General features: G+C 31.8%; 4 protein-coding genes across 11 annotated transcripts; 2 read left to right on the top strand and 2 right to left on the bottom strand.

The window, feature by feature from the left end:
• Nucleotides 1-636: 636 nt before the first annotated feature.
• LOC124825300 (uncharacterized) lies at nucleotides 637-2,447 on the bottom strand. Its single transcript, XM_047297892.2, has one exon. The coding sequence runs from the start codon at nucleotides 2,230-2,232 to the stop codon at nucleotides 1,108-1,110; it is 1,125 nt and encodes a 374-aa protein (XP_047153848.1). The 5' UTR covers nucleotides 2,233-2,447; the 3' UTR covers nucleotides 637-1,107.
• Nucleotides 2,448-4,004: 1,557 nt separating this feature from the next.
• On the bottom strand, nucleotides 4,005-6,815 carry LOC124825312 (transcription termination factor MTEF18, mitochondrial-like). Of its 7 annotated transcripts, XM_088105468.1 has the most exons (4): nucleotides 5,507-6,815; nucleotides 5,126-5,319; nucleotides 4,648-4,798; nucleotides 4,005-4,385 (listed from the first exon to the last, which is right to left on the bottom strand). In XM_088105468.1, the coding sequence occupies exon 1, from the start codon at nucleotides 6,684-6,686 to the stop codon at nucleotides 5,571-5,573; it is 1,116 nt and encodes a 371-aa protein (XP_087961594.1). In that variant the 5' UTR covers nucleotides 6,687-6,815; the 3' UTR covers nucleotides 4,005-4,385; nucleotides 4,648-4,798; nucleotides 5,126-5,319; nucleotides 5,507-5,570. The 7 variants fall into 7 exon arrangements, with proteins under 7 accessions (XP_087961594.1, XP_087961593.1, XP_087961592.1 ...); XM_088105467.1 differs by having other exon boundaries at nucleotides 4,005-4,816; XM_088105466.1 differs by having other exon boundaries at nucleotides 4,005-4,798.
• Nucleotides 6,816-7,693: 878 nt separating this feature from the next.
• WDR5A (Transducin/WD40 repeat-like superfamily protein) lies at nucleotides 7,694-10,205 on the top strand. The gene is made up of 2 exons (XM_047297914.2): nucleotides 7,694-8,507; nucleotides 9,656-10,205. The coding sequence occupies exons 1-2, from the start codon at nucleotides 7,821-7,823 to the stop codon at nucleotides 9,947-9,949; spliced, it is 981 nt and encodes a 326-aa protein (XP_047153870.1). The 5' UTR covers nucleotides 7,694-7,820; the 3' UTR covers nucleotides 9,950-10,205.
• Nucleotides 10,206-17,992: 7,787 nt separating this feature from the next.
• On the top strand, nucleotides 17,993-23,683 carry LOC124825331 (uncharacterized). Of its 2 annotated transcripts, XM_088105465.1 has the most exons (5): nucleotides 18,070-18,150; nucleotides 18,327-18,386; nucleotides 18,486-18,867; nucleotides 19,788-20,633; nucleotides 21,149-23,683. In XM_088105465.1, the coding sequence occupies exons 4-5, from the start codon at nucleotides 19,812-19,814 to the stop codon at nucleotides 23,039-23,041; spliced, it is 2,715 nt and encodes a 904-aa protein (XP_087961591.1). In that variant the 5' UTR covers nucleotides 18,070-18,150; nucleotides 18,327-18,386; nucleotides 18,486-18,867; nucleotides 19,788-19,811; the 3' UTR covers nucleotides 23,042-23,683. The 2 variants fall into 2 exon arrangements, with proteins under 2 accessions (XP_047153882.1, XP_087961591.1); XM_047297926.2 differs by lacking the exon at nucleotides 18,486-18,867 and having other exon boundaries at nucleotides 17,993-18,150.
• The last annotated feature ends 2,649 nt before the right edge of the window (nucleotides 23,684-26,332 follow it).

The following is a 26,332-nucleotide window of genomic DNA, read 5'->3' as shown; positions in this document are numbered from 1 at the left end:
ATTGTCAATACTACAAGAAAAAGAATGTCAAGAAGGATAAGGTTCAAAAACATGACCAGCAAGTATAACACTAAAAAGTTTCCCAGAATGACACATCTAACTATTTATCGTATATAGCATGAAAGAACTAATCATATTAATTTCAGACTACACTTGGTTAAAGATGTTATTAAATCTAGAAAGGTTAGGATTATGAAGATAGCTTCAGAGAATAAACCTACAAATATGTTTACAAAGTCTCTACCAAATCGAGATTCGTTAAAATAGATTAATTTTTCGTTTAAGGATATAGTTGCAAAAATTCTTACATGATTTGGAATCAAAGTAGAGAATTGTGATATTTTATCTAAAATTGTGATCGTCTTATGAAAAGCGCAAAAGACCATCTTCTAAAGTACATCTAGAAATGTTGAGCTTGAATATTCTGTCTACTCGTTGTATTCTTGTAGACAGTGGTTTGTCTCAATTGTCCTGACAATTTCTGGTATTCCTAGTTCTATACACACAAACATGCGAAGCTCTTGGTGTGAAATAGACGTCCCGCTGCGTATAGAACCTTCAAAAATACAGTTTCTTCTTTTTTTTTCACTCTTGTCCTTGTTTTACTGTTTGATTGTTGTATGAACACAATCAGACTGGTAGAAATCCAGATTTAGACAGGAGTATAACACATACAAGAATGAGATGAAGAAATACAGCAGTTGACAACAAAATCTACGTTCAACATTTAACCAACTACAAGATGCTAGCACCCTCTCGGTTCCAGATACAACCTTACCATCCTATTTACTCATAAGTTATTCCACAAACTTTTGCTAAAACAACTACTGATAGCTAAGCTGGCGCAATCAAACTCGTAGATAGAAGATCCCAGATAACTGAAGCCACTGCAATATGCCTAAGACGAGAAGTCCCTTTCTTTAGACAAATTTTACTTTACAATTTCTACCCAACAAGAATCTTTCATAAAACAACTCAAAAATTTGTAGCTGATCTGACAAAATCATCTGCATATGAAACATGTTCCTGAAAAACATAAATGTTTGCAAGGAGGATCTCTAAGAACTAACAAACCTGAAGACAAGTTCACACAAGGTCTTGTCCCTATCATTTCCAAGACTCATGTTCTGTGTACAGCTTTAACAGATGAGAAGAATCTTCCCTAAAACGTTTCACATAGTTTTCCAGGAACAACTTCTCAGTCAGAACAAATGGTGTCGTTAAGCTTGCATCCTTCCGTAGCAGACCTTTTGAGACAAGAAACTGCAAGACACAAGCCCTCGGAGCAATCCTTTTTCGGAGACTAAGTAAGAAAATTCCAGGAGATTTGACAAGGTCCACAGAATTGAAGCCTGCCTGCTCCACCCAATAACTCATCACGGCATTAATTTTATCACAGGATGACAGCATACAATAAGGCTGCCTCCTAAATGCTAGAAGAACTTGTTCTTCGGACCAACCCCACCTCTTATAAGTGTCAATCTTCTCGGCCCATTTGCTTTCGTTTAGGATAATTTTGGCAACCAACGCTATGCAGAATGTTGAAAGCGAAGCATCGAAGCCCATTTGCTTCAACTCCTGAACTGTCTTTGACATGTCGCCAAAGTAGAGTAGACGACGCCATCTCTGGGGCAATTTAACAATTTTTGAACCGGGAACTCCACTATCAAGCAACAATTCGAGGTTAGCTACCCCACGGCTTTCATAAAGTAAAGCAGGATTGTGAATCAGAAAATCAATGATTTGTTTGTCCGTAATAAAGGGTTGAAGGAGCCCTCTAATAAATTCATATCTTGGGATTATACGATTCTCCAAGCTTCGTCGGAGAAAATGAGGGCAGGCGGTAACGGCGTGAATAATGTCAAGGGATGAAGCACCCTTTGAACGCAAAAATTCAAACTTTGGCAACAGCACCTTTTGGGTGTTGCATGAAAGTAACTGGGGCACTCTTTGGAGGATATGAGATATATGAGAGTTGGAGAAGGCGTGGTTTCGGAAGAAGGAGAGAACAGAATCAGGCTTTTGGGGTTTCGAGAAATGAAGATTGCGGGAAGCTTTGAGAGCGGTTTTTTGGGAGAAGGCACAGTTGTTGACGAGGTACGAGACCACGAAAGAGGATGAATTGGAGGTGGAGGTGGCCCTGCAGAATTGGAAAAGAGGGTTCCATTTTAGGGTTGTGAATTCGAAAAACTTGGCACAACCAAGGGTTGTGCGGCGGTAAATTTTGAACATGGGATTCCTATTCAAACAACAATGATGAAGCTATCAAATGTAGATTGGAATTCTAACAACAGCATCCATGTAAAAAGAAACCCTAAATTCGAATATGTAACACAATTGAAAAGTAGAGAACCGAACGAGGGTTTTGATTTCAGAGGGGAAAAGCCCAATTGATGAAGAATGTGGAATTTGAATTCGCTAAAATCACCAGAATGCTCTCAGATAGTCATGTTAAAAGTAGTAACCTCCGAGTTAATTCGGCAACACGGATTTCATTTGGATTTGAAAAAAATATATATATATTTTTTATGGGATTAGTTTTAAATTAACTAACTTAAAATTTGGTTTATTTAAGTTAAACTTGAGTCGATTTGGCTTTATTTATTTATTAATTTAATTTAATTATTTATTATTTTATATTTCAATATTAGTCAAGTTGACTTTATTTATTTATTAATTTAATTTAATTATTTATTATTTTATATTTTAATATTATTAGTTAATATTCTTTTTATTATACTGTAGATGAGATAAAAGAAAAAGATATTAAAAGAGAAAGAAATATTATAAATTTATTTATTTAACACTTTAATTTAGACAAGTGATACAAAAATTATCAATACTAAATATTTATTTGTTCGCTTTTTTTACTTATTTTTTGTTTAGATTATATTACATGATATTTTTTTATTTTGAATTGTCTTTGGAGTTAGAGTCAAATTTATTTATATTTGAATTAAAAAAATTATAATTTTTTTATTTAAAAAAAATTATAATTAAGTGAGCCGGTGAATCAATTTGTTTAATCTACCAATCCGTGGTGGGTTGGATTAGTTCAAAATTTTTTCAACTTAGTAATAAGTAAGTCGAATTGAGTTGACTCACTAAATAATCAACCTGTGATAAGTCGGATTAGGTCAAACTGGACCAGATCGAACCAAATTATCAATTTTAACAATTTTACTCTCATATCGTCATATACTATGTTAAAGCTGTTTTTGTTAGAAGAATATAGTAAACATCAATATCAATATGTAGCATTCAAAAATAAAAATGGGAATAATTATAAAAATAGCAAAAGGTTTGAAATATAACTTTTTCATATAAGAAGATTTCTTCCTTCCATCTATCGGGATTAATATGAAAAATTAAAATATTTGTTATGAAAAATCTCTTAATTTATCTTTAAATTACCTTGTTTTTCATCAATTCTTATTTACAGAATATTCATTGATTTAAAAAATATAAACAAATTTTGAAAATTCTTACATTTTCTAGGTCAAATCCCAAAAACAATATATCAAGATACTAGTAACTTTACTAAATTAACAGAATCTTCTTTTTGGAAAAACAGAATTTTAAATATTATATAAAAACTTTATTTTCACAAGAAATACTGACTATAGTATTAAAAATACTTTTAATATTTTTTCCAATTATCTAGAATTCTGAGAAAATTACCAAAGATACCACTGGTCATTTTGGTTTGCCTGAGTGTGGTTTTCACTTAGATGATTATTTTTAATTAGTAAGATTATTTTTCATGTTTAATTACAAAATGTGTTTCATAAACAATATATTTACAGAACTATTTTAAATACAGATTGCATTAACATTAAAAATGTTGATAATATGACTGTATAAATTCAATCAATATCTTTTAATACCAAAATTATTTATTTCCTTTTAGACTTTTAAATTTATTCTCCATAAGTAATGTAATAACAAAAACAGTTTCAAACTGAAAACTGAAATATGACAGTTAAACTAGTGCAAGTCCATACTTAATAAGTAATAATTGATGAGATTAAGTAAGTCAAAAAATAGCATTATCAATTTTGGTAAGTCGGGTCACGTGACTAGGGTTTTAAAACGAGAAGTTTAGGCCCATTTTTTATCCTCTCAAAGCCCAATTACTTCCACGTAACCCTCCACGTACCCCTTTTGTCTAAAATTTGGCCCAAAAAACGTCACTAACATTGTTGTTGCCCCCCTGCCAAAAGATACAGAATTCTGCTGTCCTTTTGGCTGCTTAAAATCACTTTAGACTCATTTTGATTTCATTCCTTCTCCTTCATCGATTACCAAATGACTTTCAAATCCATTTCCAAACTCCTTTGCACTTGTGGCTCCCAAAAATGGTCCAAGAAAAAGAAGTGATATAGCTGAAAAGTTGGCGGGATACTAGAAAACTTCAATACAAATATTGGCAGAAGGTATACCACAAGGACTTGGTTGGTACTTGAAAGGATGTGGAAGCTTGCAACAGTGTTAATGATGAAATGCAGAAGGAAAATGTGCGCAACTGTTGTTGGTTTGTAACAAAATTTGCTAAAACATTATAAGAAAGAAGAAAGTGCAGAAGCTAGTGACAGTACTAGAAACATCTTTAAGGAAAGAATACTTAACACAAGAAACCATCAATACCGTGTTTAAGAAAGGTGCGAGAGAGGAAGCATGTCAAGCAATACCCTTTGACGTGGCAAAGAGCGAGAAATTTAACACTATGTTTGATTTGGTTTCATAGCATAGTCTTGGATTCAAACCTCCCTCCTGTCATGAGATTATATAGATTCATCTGCAATAACCATAACAACTGAAAAAGTTTGAGATAATAGATATCATTTCTGAATTGAGATAATGGATATCATTTTTAAAGATGCGGGGGAAGACAATGTTGTTCAAGTTGTAATGAATAATGTAGCAAACAACAAAGTTGTTGCAGGTCAAATGATGATGGTAAAGAGGAAAAAGGCTAATCTTGTGACCACACTGTTATGAGTTAATGTTAGAGGATAATGATTAGAAGATTCCAATTTACGGGGAGACAGTTTACAAGATAAAAGAATTACTAAAAAATTTGCATGCAAAATCTTAGACAAACCATTCAATCACCCAGAATTACCTAGGCCATAAAAGCATTTATGACATTGCAGGAGTTCTACTCTAGCTGAATTTGAATAGGAGAGAAGTTTTATTATACAGCCTCTTGGTCTCGCACTCAACTGGAAAAGAAAATTGCTAGAAATTCAAGCCGCATTCCAATCCCACAATTCATGAAGATACCCACCATTGAAGAGTACTGTTAAATGAAACAAACTAAAAAGAAGGGACAATGAGAATCAATATCAATATTACTTGCAAAGCTTTTCTACAAAGGCAACTTTCTTTCCTGATCAACCAGTTATAAAATATTAGACTACTGCCATAAATCACAACTGTAACTTAATTTAAAAATGTACTTACTACAAAGACAAAAACGTCACAAAAGTCTAATGAGACATACTGGTTAGAGATGAACTACACCAAAGTCCGTATGTATCCATGAGTTAAATGTCAACAACCAGATGCTAGCATGTTCCCTGTGCCGCTTGATATAACTCTAGTAACCTGGGCGTTTTCTCCTCGAAACGTTTCACGTACTTTTGCAGAAACCGTTCATCAGACAAAACAAAAGGTGTGGCCAAGCTAGCACTTTTCTTCACCAATCCTTTGGAGAGAAGATACTGCACAACCAAAGCCCTCGGTGCAACCCTTTTCTCCAAACTGTACGAAAACAACGTTGGGGACGAAATAAGCACGGAGTGATCCCAACCAAGCTTACCAACCCAAAACCCCATCACTGCATTAAGTTTTTCCTTGGAACGCAGCATAATATTAGGCTGGTTCCTAAAAGCAACACAAATATCATCCTCGGACCAACCCCATTTCTTCAAGACGTCGACTTTGGCATCCCAAAGAGGCTTCGAAACAGCCCTTTTAGCCAGAATGGCCAGAGTGAAGCTCAGCTTCAAAGGCTCAAACCCCAACAACTTCACTTCCTCAATAGCGGGTCTCAGGTCGGAGCACAGAACCGAAGGCCGAGAGCAGAGCAAGTAGCGAATTCCGGTGTGCGTTACTCCGGTGTCGAGCAACAACTGAACGTTGGAGGCAACACGACCGTCTCCGATGAAATTGGGACAGGCGATGAAAACAGCGAGGGCTTTTAGGTCGGAGGGCAAGAACGTTCGGATCAGTTCAAAGATGGGAATGATATGGCTGTTGAGACCGTAACGAAGGACACGGGCGGTCTTGGAGACGATGAGAATGGTGTCGGAGGGCGAAGCGCCTTTAGAGGCAAAGAATTGGAATTTGGGGAGAAGCCTTTTGGTGGGGTCGCATACCAAGAGCTCTGGGGCTTGGTAGAAGATGCGGCAGATCTGGGAGGTGGAGAAACCGTGGGTTCGGAAGAAAGAGAAGACGGAATCGGGTTTTTCTGCGGTTTCGAAACGAAGTCGTTTAGATAGTTTCAGTGCGACGTCGTGCGAGAAGCCGCAGGTGTTGCTGAGATAGGATAAGGTGAAGGCGCAGGGCTCAGAAGTGGTTGTTGAGAAAAAGTGAAAGGGTTGGGAAAAAAGGAATTTGGGGAAGCAATAGAGAATAGGTGTCGGACTTAGCCTGAGGCGGTGGCGGAGAATGGTGTTCATGGGATGAGAATGGAGGTAGATCCACCGCTTCCGCCGCAAGAGTTCGGACTTGGTGTCTTTCACCGCCGTCAACCCTACAAACTGAACCAGCACCAGAATAATTCACTCTAAACAGCTGTTAAAAAATTATCATTTCCTTTTTATTTAGCTCATTTAAATAGAAAAAATAATAAAAACTATTCTAATATAATTACGAATTACTTTAGCTTCTTAAAATATAACACTCTCACGGTTAATAACTTTTTATACTATTTAACACTTCAATTTTTTTTTTCAAATACAACACAAACACATACGTATTATTTAAATATTTATAAATTATTTAAATTTTAAAAGTAATAATTAAAAAACAAAATAGTGTATACAATTATAAATATAGTTATAGATAAAATAAATTGTAATTGATAAAATAAATAATATTATAAGTAATATTATATAAATAATTTTTTTATTATGAATAGTTATTTAAATTTTAAAAAACAATTTTTAAAATAATAAAATTATTGTTTTTGTCCTGTCTAATAAATATTCTTAAAAGTAGGGGTGGATTATCACATATCATAAATCGATAATTTGTTATTATTAATTACTACTAATATATACTTATTTTAATAGAATCATAAACTCATTATCTATATTTTGATCATATAAATACAATTAAAATACTTTATTCATTATTATTTATATTCACTATAATCATCAAAATTTTAAATTCTCCTACTAAATTTTTTTCCCTTTAAACAGTAAAAAATATCATATTAATGAGGTCAAACTATCTTGTCATCTATCTCCAAATTCACATTTGATGACATTAAATAAAAATATATAATTATAAATAAAAAATTAACTTTTTCTAATGACTAAAACATCTTGAAAAAGGAATAATCAATACATTTAATGTGAAAAATATTTTCCAAAATATAAACAAATTTGTGTGGTAAAATTGAAATTTTATAAACACGAGAGTTATTGAGAATAGAGAGAGATTTATATAAGTGTATAAAAAAATTGAGAAAAATAAAGCGTTAGGCAGAGAGTGTTTGTTTCTACTACGTTGTTCTCTTCTGGTTTTTTCTTCAGTTCTAAGGTGACAGAAGAGTGCCAAGAGAAAGGTAAATTTAATAGTGAAAAGAAATGTCGACGGAACCGAAAGCATCGTCGGATTCAGATTCCTTCAAACCCTACACTCTTTCCCAAACCCTAACTGGCCACAAACGCGCCATCTCCGCCGTCAAATTCTCCTCCAATGGCCGCCTCCTCGCCTCCTCCTCCGCCGACAAGACTCTTCGAACCTACGGCTTCACGAACTCCGACTCCGACTCCGACAGCCTCTCTCTCTCCCCGATGCAGGAGTACTCGGGGCACGAGCAGGGCGTGTCGGACCTCGCCTTCTCCTCCGACTCCCGCTTCCTCGTCTCCGCCTCCGACGACAAGACCCTCCGCCTCTGGGACGTGCCGACGGGGTCCCTTATAAAGACGCTGCAGGGCCACACTAACTTTGTCTTCTGCGTCAATTTCAACCCTCAGTCTAACGTCATCGTCTCCGGCTCCTTCGACGAGACCGTTAGGGTTTGGGATGTGAAGTCCGGCAAGTGCCTCAAGGTCCTCCCCGCCCACTCCGACCCCGTCACCGCCGTGGACTTCAACCGCGACGGCACCCTCATCGTCTCCAGCAGCTACGACGGCCTCTGCCGAATCTGGGACGCCTCCACTGGCCACTGCGTCAAGACCCTTATCGACGACGAGAACCCTCCCGTCTCCTTTGTCAAGTTTTCCCCCAACGCCAAGTTCATCCTCGTTGGCACCCTCGACAACACTCTCGTAATTCCTCGTTACCCTCTCTTAATTCATTTCAACATTAGCCCAGGTTTGGATAAATTTAGGGAACATTTTTCCACAAGCATGCTAATTTATTAGTAAAAAAGCTGGTTCTTTGGAAGGATAATTTTAGCTTATGCAAGTATCTTAATTCGTTTTAGTTTTGCGTTTTCTTCTCCTATACGCACTTTTTCAGAAATTTATAGAAACACGGCATACGTTAGTTTCTGGTTTGGTGTGTTTTGCTTGCGTGACGAATGTGTCTCTGCAACTATTGAAACTGAGAAGGTGCATTGCTTTTCCATTGAAAATTCAATTTCGAGTTCTTAGCTCAGTCTTTCCGGGTTCTGTTGTTACTTACGCTTTGGTCTTGACTTGAACCAAGTTACTATTGTCTAGTGTCATAACACTTCTGTTTTGTCCTTCTGAACCCGTGGAAAATGGCAGGCTTATTGTATATTATTATGGATTCAAGGAATCAGGATTATGCGATTCTCTGAATATGGATTGTACTCATCAGCTCCATTGGATTTTTCTTTTTGAAAAACTGTACTTAGATTTTTGGATCTCTGGCTTTATAAATATGAAGAGAAAAACAAGCCAGCGAAATTGGTGTTCAAGGGTGAACTGCGTTTTCATGTTCATGTTCATGTTCATGTTCAGTGTAGCTTCAGAGCAAGTTTCAAATGAAAGCAACACAAGGTTGCTTTTAAAACTTAAGTTTCCACAATGAAGTTCATTTTACATTTGCAAACATTAAACCAAACATGCACTAAACCTCAATTTTTGTCCATTTCGACTTTACAAAATTCTCATTTTAGTTTCCACTCCGTAAATATTATTCTAGTATTATTTTTTTTCACTAAAAAGTGAACGACATTTTCTATGACTGACTAATTAGGAGGATTTTGTTATATTAGAAACTACGACCAACACTTACAATTTCATGAACTAGAACGGGTTTATTTTTTTTCTCTGATGAGCTTTAGTTTGTAAGGTACTATTGCATGTAATAGCAAATGACTAATTTGATTAGTTTTTTCATGTTATTATTCACTTCATTTGGTAGCTTATTTGGCTACTGGTTGTTTTCTTGCTTCACCATTCAATGTTTGGGTCATTCTTACATCGGAATTTTTCTTTTCCTGCAGAGGCTTTGGAACTATTCAACTGGGAAGTTTCTGAAGACTTACACGGGTCACGTTAATTCAAAATACTGCATTTCATCAACTTTTTCTATAACAAATGGAAAGTATGTTGTTGGCGGATCAGAAGATAACTCTATATACTTGTGGGAACTTCAGTCAAGGAAAATAGTACAGAAATTAGAAGGCCATTCTGATGCAGTTGTTTCTGTGTCATGTCACCCGACAGAGAACATGATTGCTTCTGGTGCACTCGGCAATGACAAAACTGTGAAGATCTGGACTCAACAGAAAGAATGATTCAGTTGGGAACAAATGGATATCAAAGTTGATTTGGGGTAAGTGATTTATGATGATACCTGTGACTCATTTTCTAGTTGAGAACTTTGGTTGAGAAACTCTGTACCTTTCCCAGTTGAGAACACTATTTTAGTCTCTGCTAGGTTCCACCATTCTTTGAGAGACTGGAACATGTGTTTGGGAACACAATATTTTCAACCTTGTATCTTAGCTAGCGGCTTTCGCTATTTAACTATTGTCATTCTTCATTCTACAAGTGAGCATTCGCTTTTCAATTACTGTCAAAAGATACGTCAAAAGATAAATTTTATAGGCTAAAATGACCAAGTTCAATATCTACAAATACTTAGAAAGTGCTTACACGAAACAGAGATTGACAGATAACCGTGTTCTTCAACTTGAATACATAGTATAATTGACTGTGATTGTTTAATTTCTTATATTGTTCTTAATATCACAAATCCAGAAAAGTAATTGGCCCCAATTTTGGAACACGGGATATTTATAATTGCTGCATAATAGACTTCACTTATCTTCAAATTGGTTAATTGCCCTAATAGGTATTTAATAGAATTGACTTCGACAACTAGTTAATTGGTGAGTAGGCAAACAGAAAAAACAATTGGTGTTATTGATGTTGCTTTTTGATGACACGTTTACAAAAATTACGAAAGAAATAAAGGACATAAATTAAAGAAAAATTAATTAAAAAATATGTTAATTGAGCAGGTAAAAAATAAAAACTGAAGAATTGTTCGTATCTTCTTTACGTTGATAGAAAAAACCAGTAAATTACATTATAAAAGAATTGGTTCTTATTCTGCTTTTCCTTAACATAAATTATTTATTAATTTTTAATCTTGTAAAACATATTTAATATTTGAAGCAATTATAAAGAGAGGCAATCTCCTTCTCACTGGAAGTTGATAAATTTTAGAGGATGAAAAGATACTCTACTGTTGCAATTAAGAGATTTGAAATGATTGATGAAAGAATTTAAAGGAAATTTTGTGAAAGTTTGTTTGTGAATGATTGATAAAAATAAATAACTGTCACTTTATTTTATAAAATTTTTATATAATTTTTAATATTGGAAATTATATTAAAATTAAATTAAAATTATTATTTATAAAAAATATAATTGGAAAAATAAAATTAAAATTTATAAAAGAGTTTTGTAAATAAAATTCAAATTCATTCTCTTAAACAATAACTCGTTTATTATTATTTAAATTATTATTAACAAAAATATATGAAATGAATATTATGAAAGTCAACTTCTACAAAGATATTAAATCAAATAATAATATTAATTTATTATTACAGTTATTATAAATAGTATTTATTATAGGAGTTTACAACAATATAAACTTAAATTAAAATCTTAAATTAGACAATTCAGATTATATTATATAAATCTATTTAAATTCATGTATAATAAATTACACACGTGTATAAAACATTACTACAAAGTAATGGTTTTTCCTTAGTTACAAACTATAGCATAATTGAACTTACATATACTAATTAAATTTAACCCCACCAAAATACAAAATGTTAAAAAATTATTAAAAGCTTTTACTTTTCCGTTAACTAAAACTAAATTATAATTAATATATATTGTTAAACGTAAATGAAATTAAATAAAATTCTATAAATATCTACCAAAAAAATATAAAAAATCTCTGTAATGTAAAACATATATCACCTTTTTACGTTGTATATATAATTGTATGAGTTTTACTTCTATTACTTTCTTTTCTAAACATTTCTAAAAGTTAAACTAACAAAAAGCTAAGAATGAAATTTTACTTAATAAGGGAAACATATTAACCTACCGCATTAATTTTCTATAGTAAAAAAATTATAGGATACACATGTGAGCATTATCTTGATGTACAAGAGCATTTTGGATTTTGTAATCAAATGCAGAGTTAAACTTAAATTTTTTACGTTCATTTCACAGTATTCCTTTTAATTTTAATCATTTTTTGTAAAAAAAAATATAAAATTTATATTTTTATGACAATTTTATCCTTATATTTTATATCAAATGAATTTAAAAGTATGTTATATTACCATTACTTTTCATAAAAATAGATGTCTCCTTTCTACTCTCCCTCAAATCTGCTCCCTAAAATCTACACAAAAATATTGAATGAAAGACGAGTAGCAAACTGCATCTTGATACGTATCTTTGAAGTATGAAAGAAAAGAATGCGAAAAGATTGCGTAGACGAAGATATATGTGGAAAAGAAATATGGAGAATATAAGAGCATGAAGGTGTTTGATATTTCTATCTTATTGCCTCTTTACAGACAAAACAAACATAAGTAAAGTGTTGCATTCTGTTGTTGTCTGTTTGTGTGATGTCTTGAAGGCTTCGACAGCTACCAATGAATAGAGTGGGTCCTTCACTCTCTTCATCAAAATGGCTTCCCATTTCTCTCTCACTGTCACTGCTAAAAAAACTACCTTTGCACATTCACATAACTCAAAACTCAAAACTCAACAACATCCACCCCATTCACTCCTGGTCCCCAGAACTATCAACCACATCTCATTTTTACTTCTTTTATTTTCTTTATCATAACTATTCTCTGGGAAAAGTAGGTATGCTAAAATTATTATACACATTATTCCTGTCCATAAGTTTTTAAGTTTTCAGTCCAAATTTATATTTATTTAGATCATATTTATGTTTTATAATTAAACATATAAACCAAAATGCTGCAAGAAAATGATCTAAAAAAACAAAATTATGAGAAGTTGCGAATGATAATAGTATTGGAGTGACAATGAGTAATTCGGAATACCTGGAATTGAATGATGATAAAATAAAAAATTCACATCCCTTTTGTTAGTTGGAGATGAAAACACGAGTAGGCCCTCTCTGATATAGAAAGCTCAAAATCCCATTGCACACGAGATAAAGATAAAACACACCAAATCTTTTGTATTATTATAACCAAATAAATACAACCAACATAAAAATTTGTACGTGAAATCTTCTATTTGATGGATATTATTTAATATTGCGTAAAAATATTTTAATCAATGATGCGATATACATTAAAAATTATTTACGTATAATCAGAAACACTTCATAAAATGTACTTTTAAAATTAAGAATTAAAAAAAAATGTTCAGAAATAATTTTTAAAAGTACCAAATCTAAATTAGACTTAAAATGTAAATTATAAATATCTTTTAACAGAAAAAATGTATATATATATATATATATATATATATATATATATATATATATATATATATATATATATATATATATATTTATGTGAATGTGATAATGTTAATATATGATAGTCACACGTGGAGAAGTAATTTATGAGTTTTTTTAGTATTTGCCGTCAGACGGTAACGTCTCTGTACGGTTTCAAATCAAATAATTGACGTTTTTGGGTTAAATATAGAGAGATCCTTTTTGGAGTATTAAAACAATTGTTTAGCAAATTTTATAAAAATAAAAAAAGCAAAAAGCAATCCAATTTAAACCCAAAAGCACTCGTTTAATTTTAGTTTTATTTTTTTATTAAATTTAAATTCAACGAAATAAAACGGCGTCAAAATGTTTTATGTTTAATTGAGGTAATTTTTAAATAAAAATAGGATAAAATTGAGCAGCAACTTTTCTAGTTTACTATACATTTTTGCTAAAGAAGTGGACCTACTATTCCACTTTTTCAAGATTATTGATAACATTTTTTATTAATATTATTAAAATATTTTTAAATTTGAGTTTGATCTTATCAGTGTTATTCAAATATATAAAAAAAATATATCCTTAAGGTTATACATCGAATTTTGTTTCTTGTAAAAAGGATTTATTTCAACCTAACGTTCTAAAAACATTACAAAGAAACAAAATCTTATCCTTCATTATTTGTTACAGTACCTCATGAATTTTGTAATAGTTTTTTTACTGTACAATGTCAGTACCAAAATTTAAAGCTATAGTTTATACAAACTATTCAATCTTTCATTACTACATTTATCTTAGTAAGTTAATGATAATGCATTATTTCATAAAATTCATGAAGATGAACTTGATAAATCTGACATATAAATACATGTATACATATTGTTTTTTTTGTTATATTCGCACTTCTTATCTGTTATCTGCTAGCTGATTATGATTGAGCTATTTGTCCATGCTTGTCAGTAGAGTTTGAGTTCCTTTGCCCTTTTAGCTCCTTGACTTGATAAAAACAATAATTAAGACTTTTTTATTTTAATTATACTAAAATTATATTATTTTTTAGGTTTTAAAAGTATTATATACATTTTTGGAAAATAAAATGATAAATTGGATAGAGGTTGTGTAATTTGGAAAATATGAACATAATTTAGTATTGCATGTTTGATGAGTTTGGTTTGAGGAAAGGGTGTTTTGGTAAATTGATTAGAGGTTGTGAATTGAAATGAGATCAGTGGTTCCAACCCTACACATTTTCTATCACTAACACTCTCTGGAATTAGTATATAATTATTTTTTTCTATTATCGATCTCTTTACTGGGATAGAGACTAATCATGATTTCTGCATTATAATTGTAGCTAATTTTCAATTACAGTGAAAAATCTCAAATGCATTTTTCACTATATATAAGTTGTATCTATGTTAGTCTTATTAAGCTTAGGTCTCTCTTAGTTATCAATAATATACATATATCAATAAAAAAAAATTACGAAGTATGGAGTTTTTCACTCTAAAACTACTAACACATTAATTTTTATTTAATAATTTTTTTTTCGAAAACTTATATGTTTTTCTATCTTTTATCATGATCAACTTCTTGTAAAGATGTCAGTGACTTGATTCTAACTTTCCTTGTTTAATAGTTTCACATTCTATTTATTTACGTATTCTTCAATGAAATGAAAAAGATTAATATACTTGCTTTTTATGATTGATATGGTTTTTTGTGAAATTAATTGTTGACTTGTTATCAACTATTATCACATTTTTGTCTAGAAATGACAAAACAAGTATGAACACAACTTTTTTTTTCAAATAAAAAGTAATTTTAAAATTAATTATGTGTATATATTACTTTGGAGATATAAATATACATTTCGTCCATTACCATTCGTCATTCTTAGTTTGCTTCTTCAAAACTTATACCATATTCATCTGGATTATAAAATTATTTAAATCTTGCAAGTTTCTCATTCTAATGTTGGGTACAAACAAAGTCCTACATCGGATAAAATATGAAATACATGAGTTTATATACACAGACCTTTTGGAGTGGTACCAAAAGCAAATCCGTGAGGGTCTAGCCCAAAACGGACAATATCTTACTAGTGTCCATATCCATGGATATGTGTTTATATTAAACCCACACAACATCATCTAAATCAATGCTCTTCTTCTTCATATCAAACTCATAAAATTAATTCATTAAAAACTTTAAAATAATAAACATTTATTTTTGAATTAATATTTATAATATGTAATATATATATATATATATATATATATATATATATATATATATATATATCGTATACTTTACTGTTGTCTTTAAATGATTAAAATTTAACATTTTAGTTGAAATGTTATTAAATCTGATCTTTTTAGTAGACAAGGTCAAATTATATTATACATCTTTCTTGCAATTAGTGAGGTTGTAGATCCTTTATATATAAAATGCTTAACCTATTTCATCTCAAGCCTATAAGATCATATTTCCATAGTAAGGTTTTACCTGGAGACAAAGGTTTACACTTTTCCATTAGAGTATGTTAAAAGGCCATGAAATTAAATCCTTGATCTTAAATAATAACCTAAATTATACGAATAAAAAATATATTTTCTGAAAAATATTGATTTACCTTATCAATGACCTAATCCACTGGTTTTTACTTATATATATACATCCTTTATTTAAATTTAGCCAATTTTATTTAAAAAAACATAAAAATATTGTTTATTTTAGAGTCCAAAATTTCTGTTTAAAAGATATCTTAAAGATTTAAGAGAAAATTATATTTAAATTATTCTTTAGTTAGACTTCTTAATGATGTAAAATTATTAAATATATCATAATAAAATTAACCTTTTACACTAATTTAATGATAAAAAAACATATATCAAAATATACTACATTAATGTAATTTTTTATATGAGCTAAATTACATTCAATATATAAATAGTTTTATAGTAATCATAATATTTGTACATAGTTAAATTTTGATTTATATTATAGTACCTTCAAAATTATATTTAGCTTATAATTAATTGTTAACATAATTTTTTGTATAGTTATGCATAAAATTTAAACTTTGTTATATAAAATAAAACCATCTCCTCCTGATAAATAAAATAAGTATGTATGTCTACTACAACATATTTAACACAAATATTTGTGATATTTTAAATTTTTATTTAAAACAAATTTACACAGTAGAGAGGTGCTCTGCATCATCTATAAGATGTAATTGTTCAGAAGTAAAATCAGTACGTTATCTTATCTTTATTTAAAAAAATGACATTAATATTTGATTGGAAAGTACAAATAAAAGTTGAGTTGTTTAACATTTTAGATTGCAATAAATTTGAGAATGGATTACTTAAATATGATGTTATATTCTGGACACAGCTTAGTTTATTTTGTTACAAAATAAAACATTTAAAATGCATATATTAAATTAATAGCATTTAGATGTTTTTAGGTAAGGTACCAAAGGAAATTTATCATAAAATACTTTTATTATAAAAATCGAGAAAAAAATCTTTTAAAATTAATTTAAATGAGTTACAAAATAAGTCTTGTTTTAAAATACAAGCAATGAAAAATAAATCCTTCAAAAAATAATTTATGTATAAATTAATTTTAACTCATTATTTAGAAGTAAAGTTAATATATAGAATGGAAAAAAATCATCTTGTTTATGCACTTATCTAACACATAATTTTTTAATAAAAATGTGTGGATGTATTATCTTATAATGTATAAATCTTATTCTCTATAATTGGATACATATTTTATTTTAGGAGTGAATTTTATAAACTAGTTTTGTATTATTTTATCTTTTATTTATTATTATTTTTTTAAAATAAGTGTGCAACCTAGTTAACTTTGATTAACAAATTAATGGAAGCAATTTTTTTATAATAACACGAGGTTTTATATTATTTGTATTTTATTATTTAATGAAGATCCATTTAAGGTGATGTTTGTATTTATTTATATTTTATAAATTGATCTTATATCTAGTCAATATAGAACTTTTAACATACATTCTATTATGAATTGACTTGATCTCATATGAAATTTTCAATTAACACTCCTGTCACGTGGAGGTATAAAAACGTGAGACTAAACATTAATAATAAATATTATTACTATAAGTTTTAGCATAACTATGATATTATATTAATAAGTAGACTTTAAATCTGACTAAATCTCATAAAAATTAAATTGTAAGATTTAAGAATTCTAATTAAATTTAATTTGGTGACTAAAATGAAAATACACATTTAAAATATAGAAAATTACAAAATCGAAAAGTTATTGAAAAATCAATTATATAGTAGAAGAAGAGGAATGAAAAAGGTTGAAAGAAGGTTGGTGAGATTTGTGTGTGAGAATAGTACTAGAAATTGGAAAGAGGCATGGAGGCATGGAAGCAAAAGGCAAAACCAAAAGTATGTAGCAGCTCAAAAAACATGAAAATATTTGAACCTTAACCTTAACATAAACCTAAACCTAACGTAGTCCACACAACATAAGAAGAACCAATTCACGCAGGAGGATCTCCTCGTCTGCCTGCACTCTATTCACTACCATATATATGCATCTATGATTGGAATCTTCAATGCCACGTGTCACTATATCTTCACACGCGCCTCATGCGCGTGAGCATACACTTCCTTCACCCCACCCTGCCCTTGGACGGACCAGAACACAACACAACCCTCGCTTTCTCTCTCCAAAGCAATTAAAATAAAATAAAATAAATATATTAATAATGATAATAATAACAATTTCTGATATATCTTTTTCCCTATATATGAGCAAGAGCGAAGGGAGCGAAGAAGAGAAGGACTTGGGTTTAGTTTTTATTTTTCACTTTTATATTTGTCGTGGAAATTTTCTTCTCTCTTCTTTCTCTCTCTCTTTCTCGAATTTAACCTTTGTAGTGGCCATGAAAGCTCTTGTTCCTTGACGCAGGTACCACTCTTTCTCTCTTCATATGCACATCTTTGTATGTAATATATATATGTACGGAGAAATAGTTATGCTGTTATTATTTTCTTCATCAACAACTATGTCTTGTTCACGTTTTCTTTATTTCCAATCTGCTACTTCGTCAATCGCTGTGTAACAATCACGATCCATTTTCCCAGCTTCGCTTCTTCATGTGGGTCTCGCTTGCTGCTACTTCTTCCTCTTCTCCTTCCATGGAGGTAATAACACTGCGAATCTTCTTCTCTTTATTTTTTTTCTCTTTTATCTTATTCTCTCTCTCGTGCTGTGCTGTTTGTACGGTTTTAATGTACTTGCAGGTGTGTTATCGCGTAAAATAACTGATTTTCTTGGATCATATTGGAATTCTCACTGGGAAACTTGTGTGTTTCTGTGTGCGCGCTTGTCTCTTTCTTTCTACTCTTATTTTTCTCTTCCTTTTTGTTTTACATATATTTGTGACTGTGTGCTTCATCTCTTGTTGCTGTTCCTTTTTCGTGCTCGAATGTTGTTGGCTTCGCGGAGATTGTGCCGTTTTTTGCATTCTAGAGAAATGTGCTTAATGGGGATTTTCATGCATTTCTGCGGAGTCTTCGCATTCGTTCTCTTTTCGTATATGTTGTTCAGGGAATGGATCTGGTTTGTGGATTTGTTCTCGGTGCTCCTCTCGCTTTTTTGTTACCCACCTCTTCATATTAACACGTATGTTAACTCTTTGTCACGATTTTTTTATGCCAAGCTTTTTTTATGGGGAGTTCATTTGGTTGGTATAGGAATTTTGTTCAACTTCCATGTTTTGTTCCTAAAGGTTCCTGTTTAATTTGGGATTTTGTACCTGCAAGTGTTTTTTTTTGGGAAATTAAATCATAATTATGTCCGTCATTATATTTTTCTTTTTCGTTTCTATATATTTTTATTTTCCTATTAATTTAAATTTCTCCATTTTTCTAATCAATTATGACTTTTTGATGATAATTGGGTGTAGGGGTTATGACTTCTATATAAATATAAACCATAACACAATGTTATTATCTCACTGATTCTGAAACGGTTTGCTCAGCCGCACACTAACATGGCTAGCAAATTTCACTGATGAAATTGTAGGATGTCTATAATTTAAATTAACTAGCAATATGCTTCCCTGGTTTGACTCTAGCTGTCACTCCTAGGTGAAGGTTAAGTGGAAAATTCTCATTACCATTAAACCTCGTCATTATCGGCTAGTTCACTAGCATTTTATCAGGAAATAATGAAATCAAGCTATCAGTTTTGCACACAGCTGGAGGAAATGAAAATGCCGACTGTGTGTATTCTTGCTACTTTGTGTGTTGTAGGTTCATTACAGAAACATTATCAGGTACACAATATTAAATCTGTGTTTTATAGTGTGAGTGATGTATACAGAAAGAGAAGGGCAAGGACACTTACCCTTAGATTCAACTCTTGCTCTACTATTCACTTCCCTAGCAACAAGAAACACATCAGCTTAGATAAAACTAATCTTGACCATCCATGTGAGATCGAATCCTTAAAATTAGTTCCTCTCACCACCTGATATGCGTCCTATGTGTTTTCATGTTCATCTTTTAATTTTTTTTAAATATGTTCAAATTTATGAACAGGTGGATGCAGTACGAGTTAATGACATGAATTGTAATGTGGAGCAAGCACACGAGCAATCACTTTCTCCTGAATATTCTGGTGTTTATGATGTTTTTGGTGAGCCGGAAATATTTCCTCGGGTGGGTCAGCAGTACCAGGTTCAACTTCCTAGTTTAATTTCAAAATCTGATTATCACTGGTATGTAAGGAATCCATACGAGGCAGATAACTTTGCAAGTGTTCTCCATAAGTTTCGAGTTGGATTACCCATCCCAATAATTTGGATTAAGAATGAACTTGAGAACAGTAGGCATAATCAGCAGGAAAAGGCTTCCAAGTCAAATGGAGTTACCAATAAAAATGAATCTTCAAAACTAAATTGTATAAAAGAGACCTCTAATTATCTGGGTGGTGATATAGTTAAGGCTAAACTTGGGCCAGTGGGCAGTACATTGGTCAATGAGATGACACTGGGAAAATCGGGAGATTCCAATATGCAACAAGAAACAGAGATTGAGATGCACGAGAAGCATAGTGATAAAGGTCATTCTTTAGTTCCTGGGTCTGCGAGTGATACCTGGAATGAAATTGAAGAGGCCAGTTTCATCCTTGGCTTGTATATATTTGGGAAGAACCTTGTTCAGGTGAAAAGATTTATTGGTAATAAGAACATGGGAGATATACTGTCATTCTATTATGGAAAATTTTATAAATCTGACAAATATCAAAGATGGTCAGGATGCAGAAAAACGAGAAGTAGAAAATGCATTTATGGCCCAAAAATTTTCACTGGACCAAGACAACAAGAGCTTTTGTCTCGATTACTACCAATGGTATCAGAGGAATGCTACAATAAGTTACTCGAGGTACTCACTTAATTCTTGAGAGTTTATGCTAATGCTGTGATTATCATGGATTGGATCTACCAATTCTTCATTCACCTTAATCTGATCATGTCGACTTCTCCTTTCTCAACTATATACAGAACAAAAAAGATCTTTTGAGAAGCCAGAGTTTACAGGTTTCAGTTGTTTATTCTTGAACAAACACCACTTCTGAAAGTGATGATGACTTTTTGTTGAAGGTGGAAGAATTTCGAAGTCAGACTTTCTTTCAATAGAACTTGCAGGGCTTAAATCAAGAGCATTTTTTTATACATTATAATAGAAAAGTTCTGTGTGACAATTATTTTTATTCCAATTTCAACATAAGAATACATTACCTTTTCATCGTAGCTTTAGAAGTCTTTTTGCATCATGGACCTCATTAGTTATTGAGAACAAAACAGTTATCTTAGCATTTCTACTGCCCATTAATTAATCTACCTTTTATTTATGTCAAGGAATGTGTTTTGACTATACTAAATTCAATTACTTGGTAGGTTTCGAAGGCGTTTGCAGAGGGGAAAATGCTTCTAGAAGACTATGTTTTGACTTTAAAGGCCTCAGTTGGGCTCAAAGCTCTTGTTGAAGGAGTAGGAGTTGGTAAGGGGAAGGAAGATCTTACGGGACTCGCTATAGATTCCATGAAGCCTACTCAAGCACTACCTGTTCGCCAAGAAATACCAGTTGGCAAGGCATGTTCAATGCTTACACCTCCTGAAATAATAAGCTTTCTAACAGGTGATTTCAGATTAAGCAAAGCTCGAACAAGTGATCTGTTCTGGGAAGCTATTTGGCCTCGTTTACTTGCCAGAGGTTGGCACTCTGAGCAGCCAGATAGTCATAACTATGCCGTTATTTCTAAGCATTCTCTGGTCTTCCTTGTCCCTGGAGTTAAAAAATTTTCGAGGAAACTAGTGAAGGGAAATCACTATTTTGACTCTGTTAGTGATGTCTTGTGTAAAGTTGCTTCTGACCCTGAGCTAATTGAGCTCGGGACAATTGCAGATAATGATTGCAACAGCAAAGAGGGAAATGGTTGGGCACAAGATACAAAACTGGATCGCGAAAATTCCCCCGATCAACCACGCCACTGCTATCTCAAGGTAAAAACTCCAAACCGCAGCACAGATGTCATGAAATTTACTGTTGTGGACACAAGTCTGGCTTGTGAAAAGATGACGAATGTGAGAGAACTGAGAAGCTTGCCCTTTGAAGTTTTAAAAACTTGTACTTTTGAAAATGACTCTGATGATGATGAGAATACTTCTGAGAAGCACACAAATGAATCCGAGTCTGCCAAGACCACCTGCTTTGATAGGAGGAAGAATGGCATTACTAAAGCCAGTAAATCTAATATTGGTAAGCGTGTCTCTTCACTTTTGAATGGTTTTGAAAACAATGTCCCTTCTAAAGTGGAGCTGCCAAGCAGCGGCATGGCTTCTAGTGGCCTATCTGCTGCCTCCAAGGGCCAGAAGGCAGAATTCTTCTGCAACACACTAAAAACAGATGGTTTGAATTGCTCATCACTCCAGAGAATGGTATCTGATAACAAAAATGATCTAGTCCCTGTTACAAAAAGAAGGAGGCGATTAACTGCTTGTAGCCGCGCAAAGAAAAATAGCAACACTGCCAATTTCTTTGTGGTTCCTAGAGGAAAAGAAAAGGAAGCTGGGTTTTGTTTGGATAATGGCAATTCAAAATCTAGTGCAAATGTATCTGCAAACTTCTTTGTGGCTACCAGAGTAGAACAAGAGGAAGCCAGTCTTCACAAGTCAAAATTTAGTGAGAGAGTTTCATGGGATATCCCACCCCAGGAGAAGTCATTAGCAGGTTTTCCAGCCCAGAAAACCAAAAGACTAGCAGATTCTCCGTCAAATCTAAGCTCAATCATCAATGAAGAAGCTGTTCCTGACACTAGTTCTTCAGGCGCTACGGGTCAATGTAGTAAACCCCAGCCACGGACTATGATTGACCTTAACTTGCCTGTTTCACCAGAAGCTGAAGTTGATGAACCTTTTGTGAATGTAGTGACCGAGATGCAGGAAAATAAGATATCCAAGGAATCAAATGATCCCAGTGTTGGAACAAACTCCAAACTTGGCGATCACCCTGAACAACAGCCTGACATGCACACCAGGAGGCAGAGCACCAGAAACCGCCCACCAACAACGAAAGTGCTTGAAGCTTTTGCCTTTGGATATCTAGACAGAAAGGAGAAGCGAAGAAGTAGAGATTATCTTCAAGACAGCTCAATAACGAGACCTTCCGTATCCCGCAAAGTGGGATGCTCTAGTAATGCTGGTACTGGTCTTGAAAAAGAAGAAAAAACAGATGTCGTCTGTAATGGTAGCCCCGGAAGTGACTGTAATATAGACAGGCTCCAAGTTTAATGAAGGATAAATGAAACTGAGTGTTCAAACTCAACTCTAGACTCAGGATGTGAATGCTACTTCTTTGAATACAAGCAGTGGAAGTTTGATTATCTGGATCCAATATCGTTAGATGGCATGCATGACATGAACAAGATAGCAGCCTTTTCACTGATTGAAGTGGTTTTGCACATAATGGATGTTAGATATTAACTTCGAAGGAAGGTTTTTAATCGCTTAAAACTTTCAAATCTTTCCAATAGAATGTACTAAAAGCTACATAGAGAAATCCCTCTGGTCTTCTCAGCTTTTGCAATCAACAGAATCTGAGAGATGTCTAGTCCCTGGAATTGAACTTTTATGCTTTTCTCATTTCTTAGTTGCAGTGCCAGTCCTCAATGCCAGACATCGTTTCAGTCAACCCTTGCTGCCCCTGGTTATGAACAAAATACACAGTAAGCCAATGCACATTGTGACAAAAGTTTTTCTTTTTCTTTTTTATGTTAAACCTCGTCAGATTCTGTCAGATGACAGAAGAAAAGTAAATGGAGCAGTTATCAAAGGCCTTTCCCTATTGAATGGGTATGTCCTTCTTTATACATTCATATATGATGTGATTTCATCGTTGTTATGGTTGTTTCTAATAATTTACCATTTCGCTTAGACCAAGCGTAGCTATTTATATTTGCATGGAGAGGGCAGTTTACCTCCCAAGTTGTGAATCAGAAAGCCATGTTCTCTGTATGTAAAGTAATGGGTGTTTATGGCTTGACTTTTCTCCTCAAACAAAAAGAATTTTTCACCAATTTTCCAAATCTTGACCTACTGTTAGATGAGAACATATCTTCAAGTTGACCAAATTTGCTTTGTAGTGATATATTTTTTGTGTTCAAATTTACTTAGCTGTATAGATTTTAAAATTTAAGTGAACTGTTTAACTAATGATACCGAAGTTTGTCATTATCTTATTTTTTGAACTTTCAATTTAGGTTAACCTTGATTTGTCCCATTCAAGTTTCAGGGTGAACCCATATATAATTGAGTTTAGGTCTAAAAATGTGATTTAATCAGACTTTAGGGTTAAGATTAAGTACATACATATTAACTCATCCTTGATGTGAAGTCTCTATTTTTTTTATTTATTTTATCTTTACTTTAATGTATTGTTTGTTCAGTTCTTTTCGTTCCCAATATTTGGAAAAATGTCTTTTCTTTAAGAATTTTTCATTCTGTCAATTCTCTTCTCTGCAATTGACATTTGAAAATGACTTTGTCCACTTTTGTTTTACGTCTTTCAAAACCTAAACTTCCGTTTCCAACAAGTATAATACATAAATGATTTAATACCTACTTTTTCTTGTTAGGATGTTTTATTATACAGAAAGGAATATAGTCACAAGACCTTATAAAAGTGAAAACAAAATATGATAAATAATTTAAAAGTTGACTTCTAAATATTTGTAGCTTTTTAATAAATATTGTAAGTAGCCAGAATATCGAGAAAAGACAAATATAAAACTTTTTCCAAATTTCCTTTGAATTAAAAAATAGCACGTATAAAAGTATTTTCCTTTATTTTAAATATCAATATTCTGTTAGAAAATTCAAAATTCATTTTTATAATAATGTCAAAGTTTTGATTTGTTTTCAACATTTCGTAATTCCAAATTCCAACTAACTATCAGTTTCGGACATAAATTACGTCCCAATCTGATGTTGTTGTCGGTTTCTTTATTAAATTCCAGCAAATGGTTTTATTATTTTCAGTACTTTAATTCTCTGCAGATGTCTCCATAGCGATAATCCAATAATGAAGTCATACACACATGCCATCATATTTTCTATTTCTAGTATAAATAGAATCACTAATGCTAATTTATATTTATAATTTAATTTCTATAATTCAAATATCTAACAAAAAGTGATATCACTATCATTGACCCTATGCTCAAATTCGAAAGTATTTGAATTTCCAAGTGTTTCGAAAAGAGTTGAATGAAATTGCAAGGTGTGATGTTCATGAGATGTGTAGTTCGTACAATGTTAGTGTGAGACTGTGTTTCTTGTTATCAGTATGATCTTCATATGACAACTGGTAAGAGACTTTAGTTTACCCTAATGTTATAATATTTTTTGTGATTCGAGCAAGATTCAATGTTAAAAATGGACAGAAATTGAAACGTCTTCCATGAGAACGTTTCATTGAAATTACAATTTAAGGTTTTCAAAATTATGTTTTTTAATTATTGGTCTTATTAAATAAAGATAAATGTTAGAATCAATAATGAATTATCTGATCAAATTGATTTAAGCATGTCTCATGTATAATCAATTGTTGATAGTACTCCACGTAAATTAAATCAATAATGAAAGTAATGTAAAAAAAGTACGCTAGAGAGAATTAAATTTTGAGAAAAAATAAATACTTTACTACATGTCGTAATAATTTAACATAACTTACGTTAAAAAGTTCACATGTGAAAAACTAAGATAATTTAAATACTTTTTCTTTCATTATCTCATCTTATATATCTTTTGAGGTAAATAAGATTTCAAAACATAATTTTAAAGATGATTGATTTGTATGAGTTAGATTTCATGAAGTTAGTTTTATAATTTTTTATTTTAAAATTTGTTTTGGTTGAAACTATTTGAGGGTCGGGATCTTTCTTCCTTGCTTTGCTCTCTTTCAATCGTTTAATCTTTTTCGATTCACTTAAATGGATTGTTGACTTGCAGAAGAAGACGTTCAAGTTAGATATATTTTTTTTCTTTTTCAAATAGGTCTTTATTTTATTAGGATAGATCAATGTTGTTTTACCTGAACATCAATAATATATTTTTAAGACTTGTAGCAGCCAAACACATTGATTAACCATTAAAGCAAGATATTTTTAAGTCATTAAACCTATTAATACATGCTAATATATCTCGTAACTGCTCATAAATGACCATTAACTCCGATCGGTATATTTCATATAATACAAAATTAATAATGGAAAAAGAAAATTAAATTAAATATAAGATAGTGTTAAATATTTAGAAGTAATGTATTAATATTTTTTAATTGTTTTATGTACTTTTCAATAAAGGAATTTGAAAAATGTAGAAGTATATAGTTAAATATTTTGTATTGTTTAATTTTTGTATTTCTTTGATTTTGTAATAATTTTTTGTTTTAAAAAAAAACTTATATGTATATAAGATGAAAAAATATTTATATTTAAGGTTGGATATGGGAAAAACTTATTTAAGAAATGGAAAATGAATTTACTCATTTAATTTACTCATATTTTTTAATTGTTGTAATTT

The sequence above is a fragment of the Vigna umbellata genome, chromosome 1 (genome assembly GCF_029865625.1).
Source record: "Vigna umbellata cultivar VRB3 chromosome 1, Vumbellata_1.0, whole genome shotgun sequence".
NCBI classification, from domain to species: domain Eukaryota; kingdom Viridiplantae; phylum Streptophyta; class Magnoliopsida; order Fabales; family Fabaceae; genus Vigna; species Vigna umbellata.
This window is presented reverse-complemented; position numbering and strand designations above follow the sequence as displayed.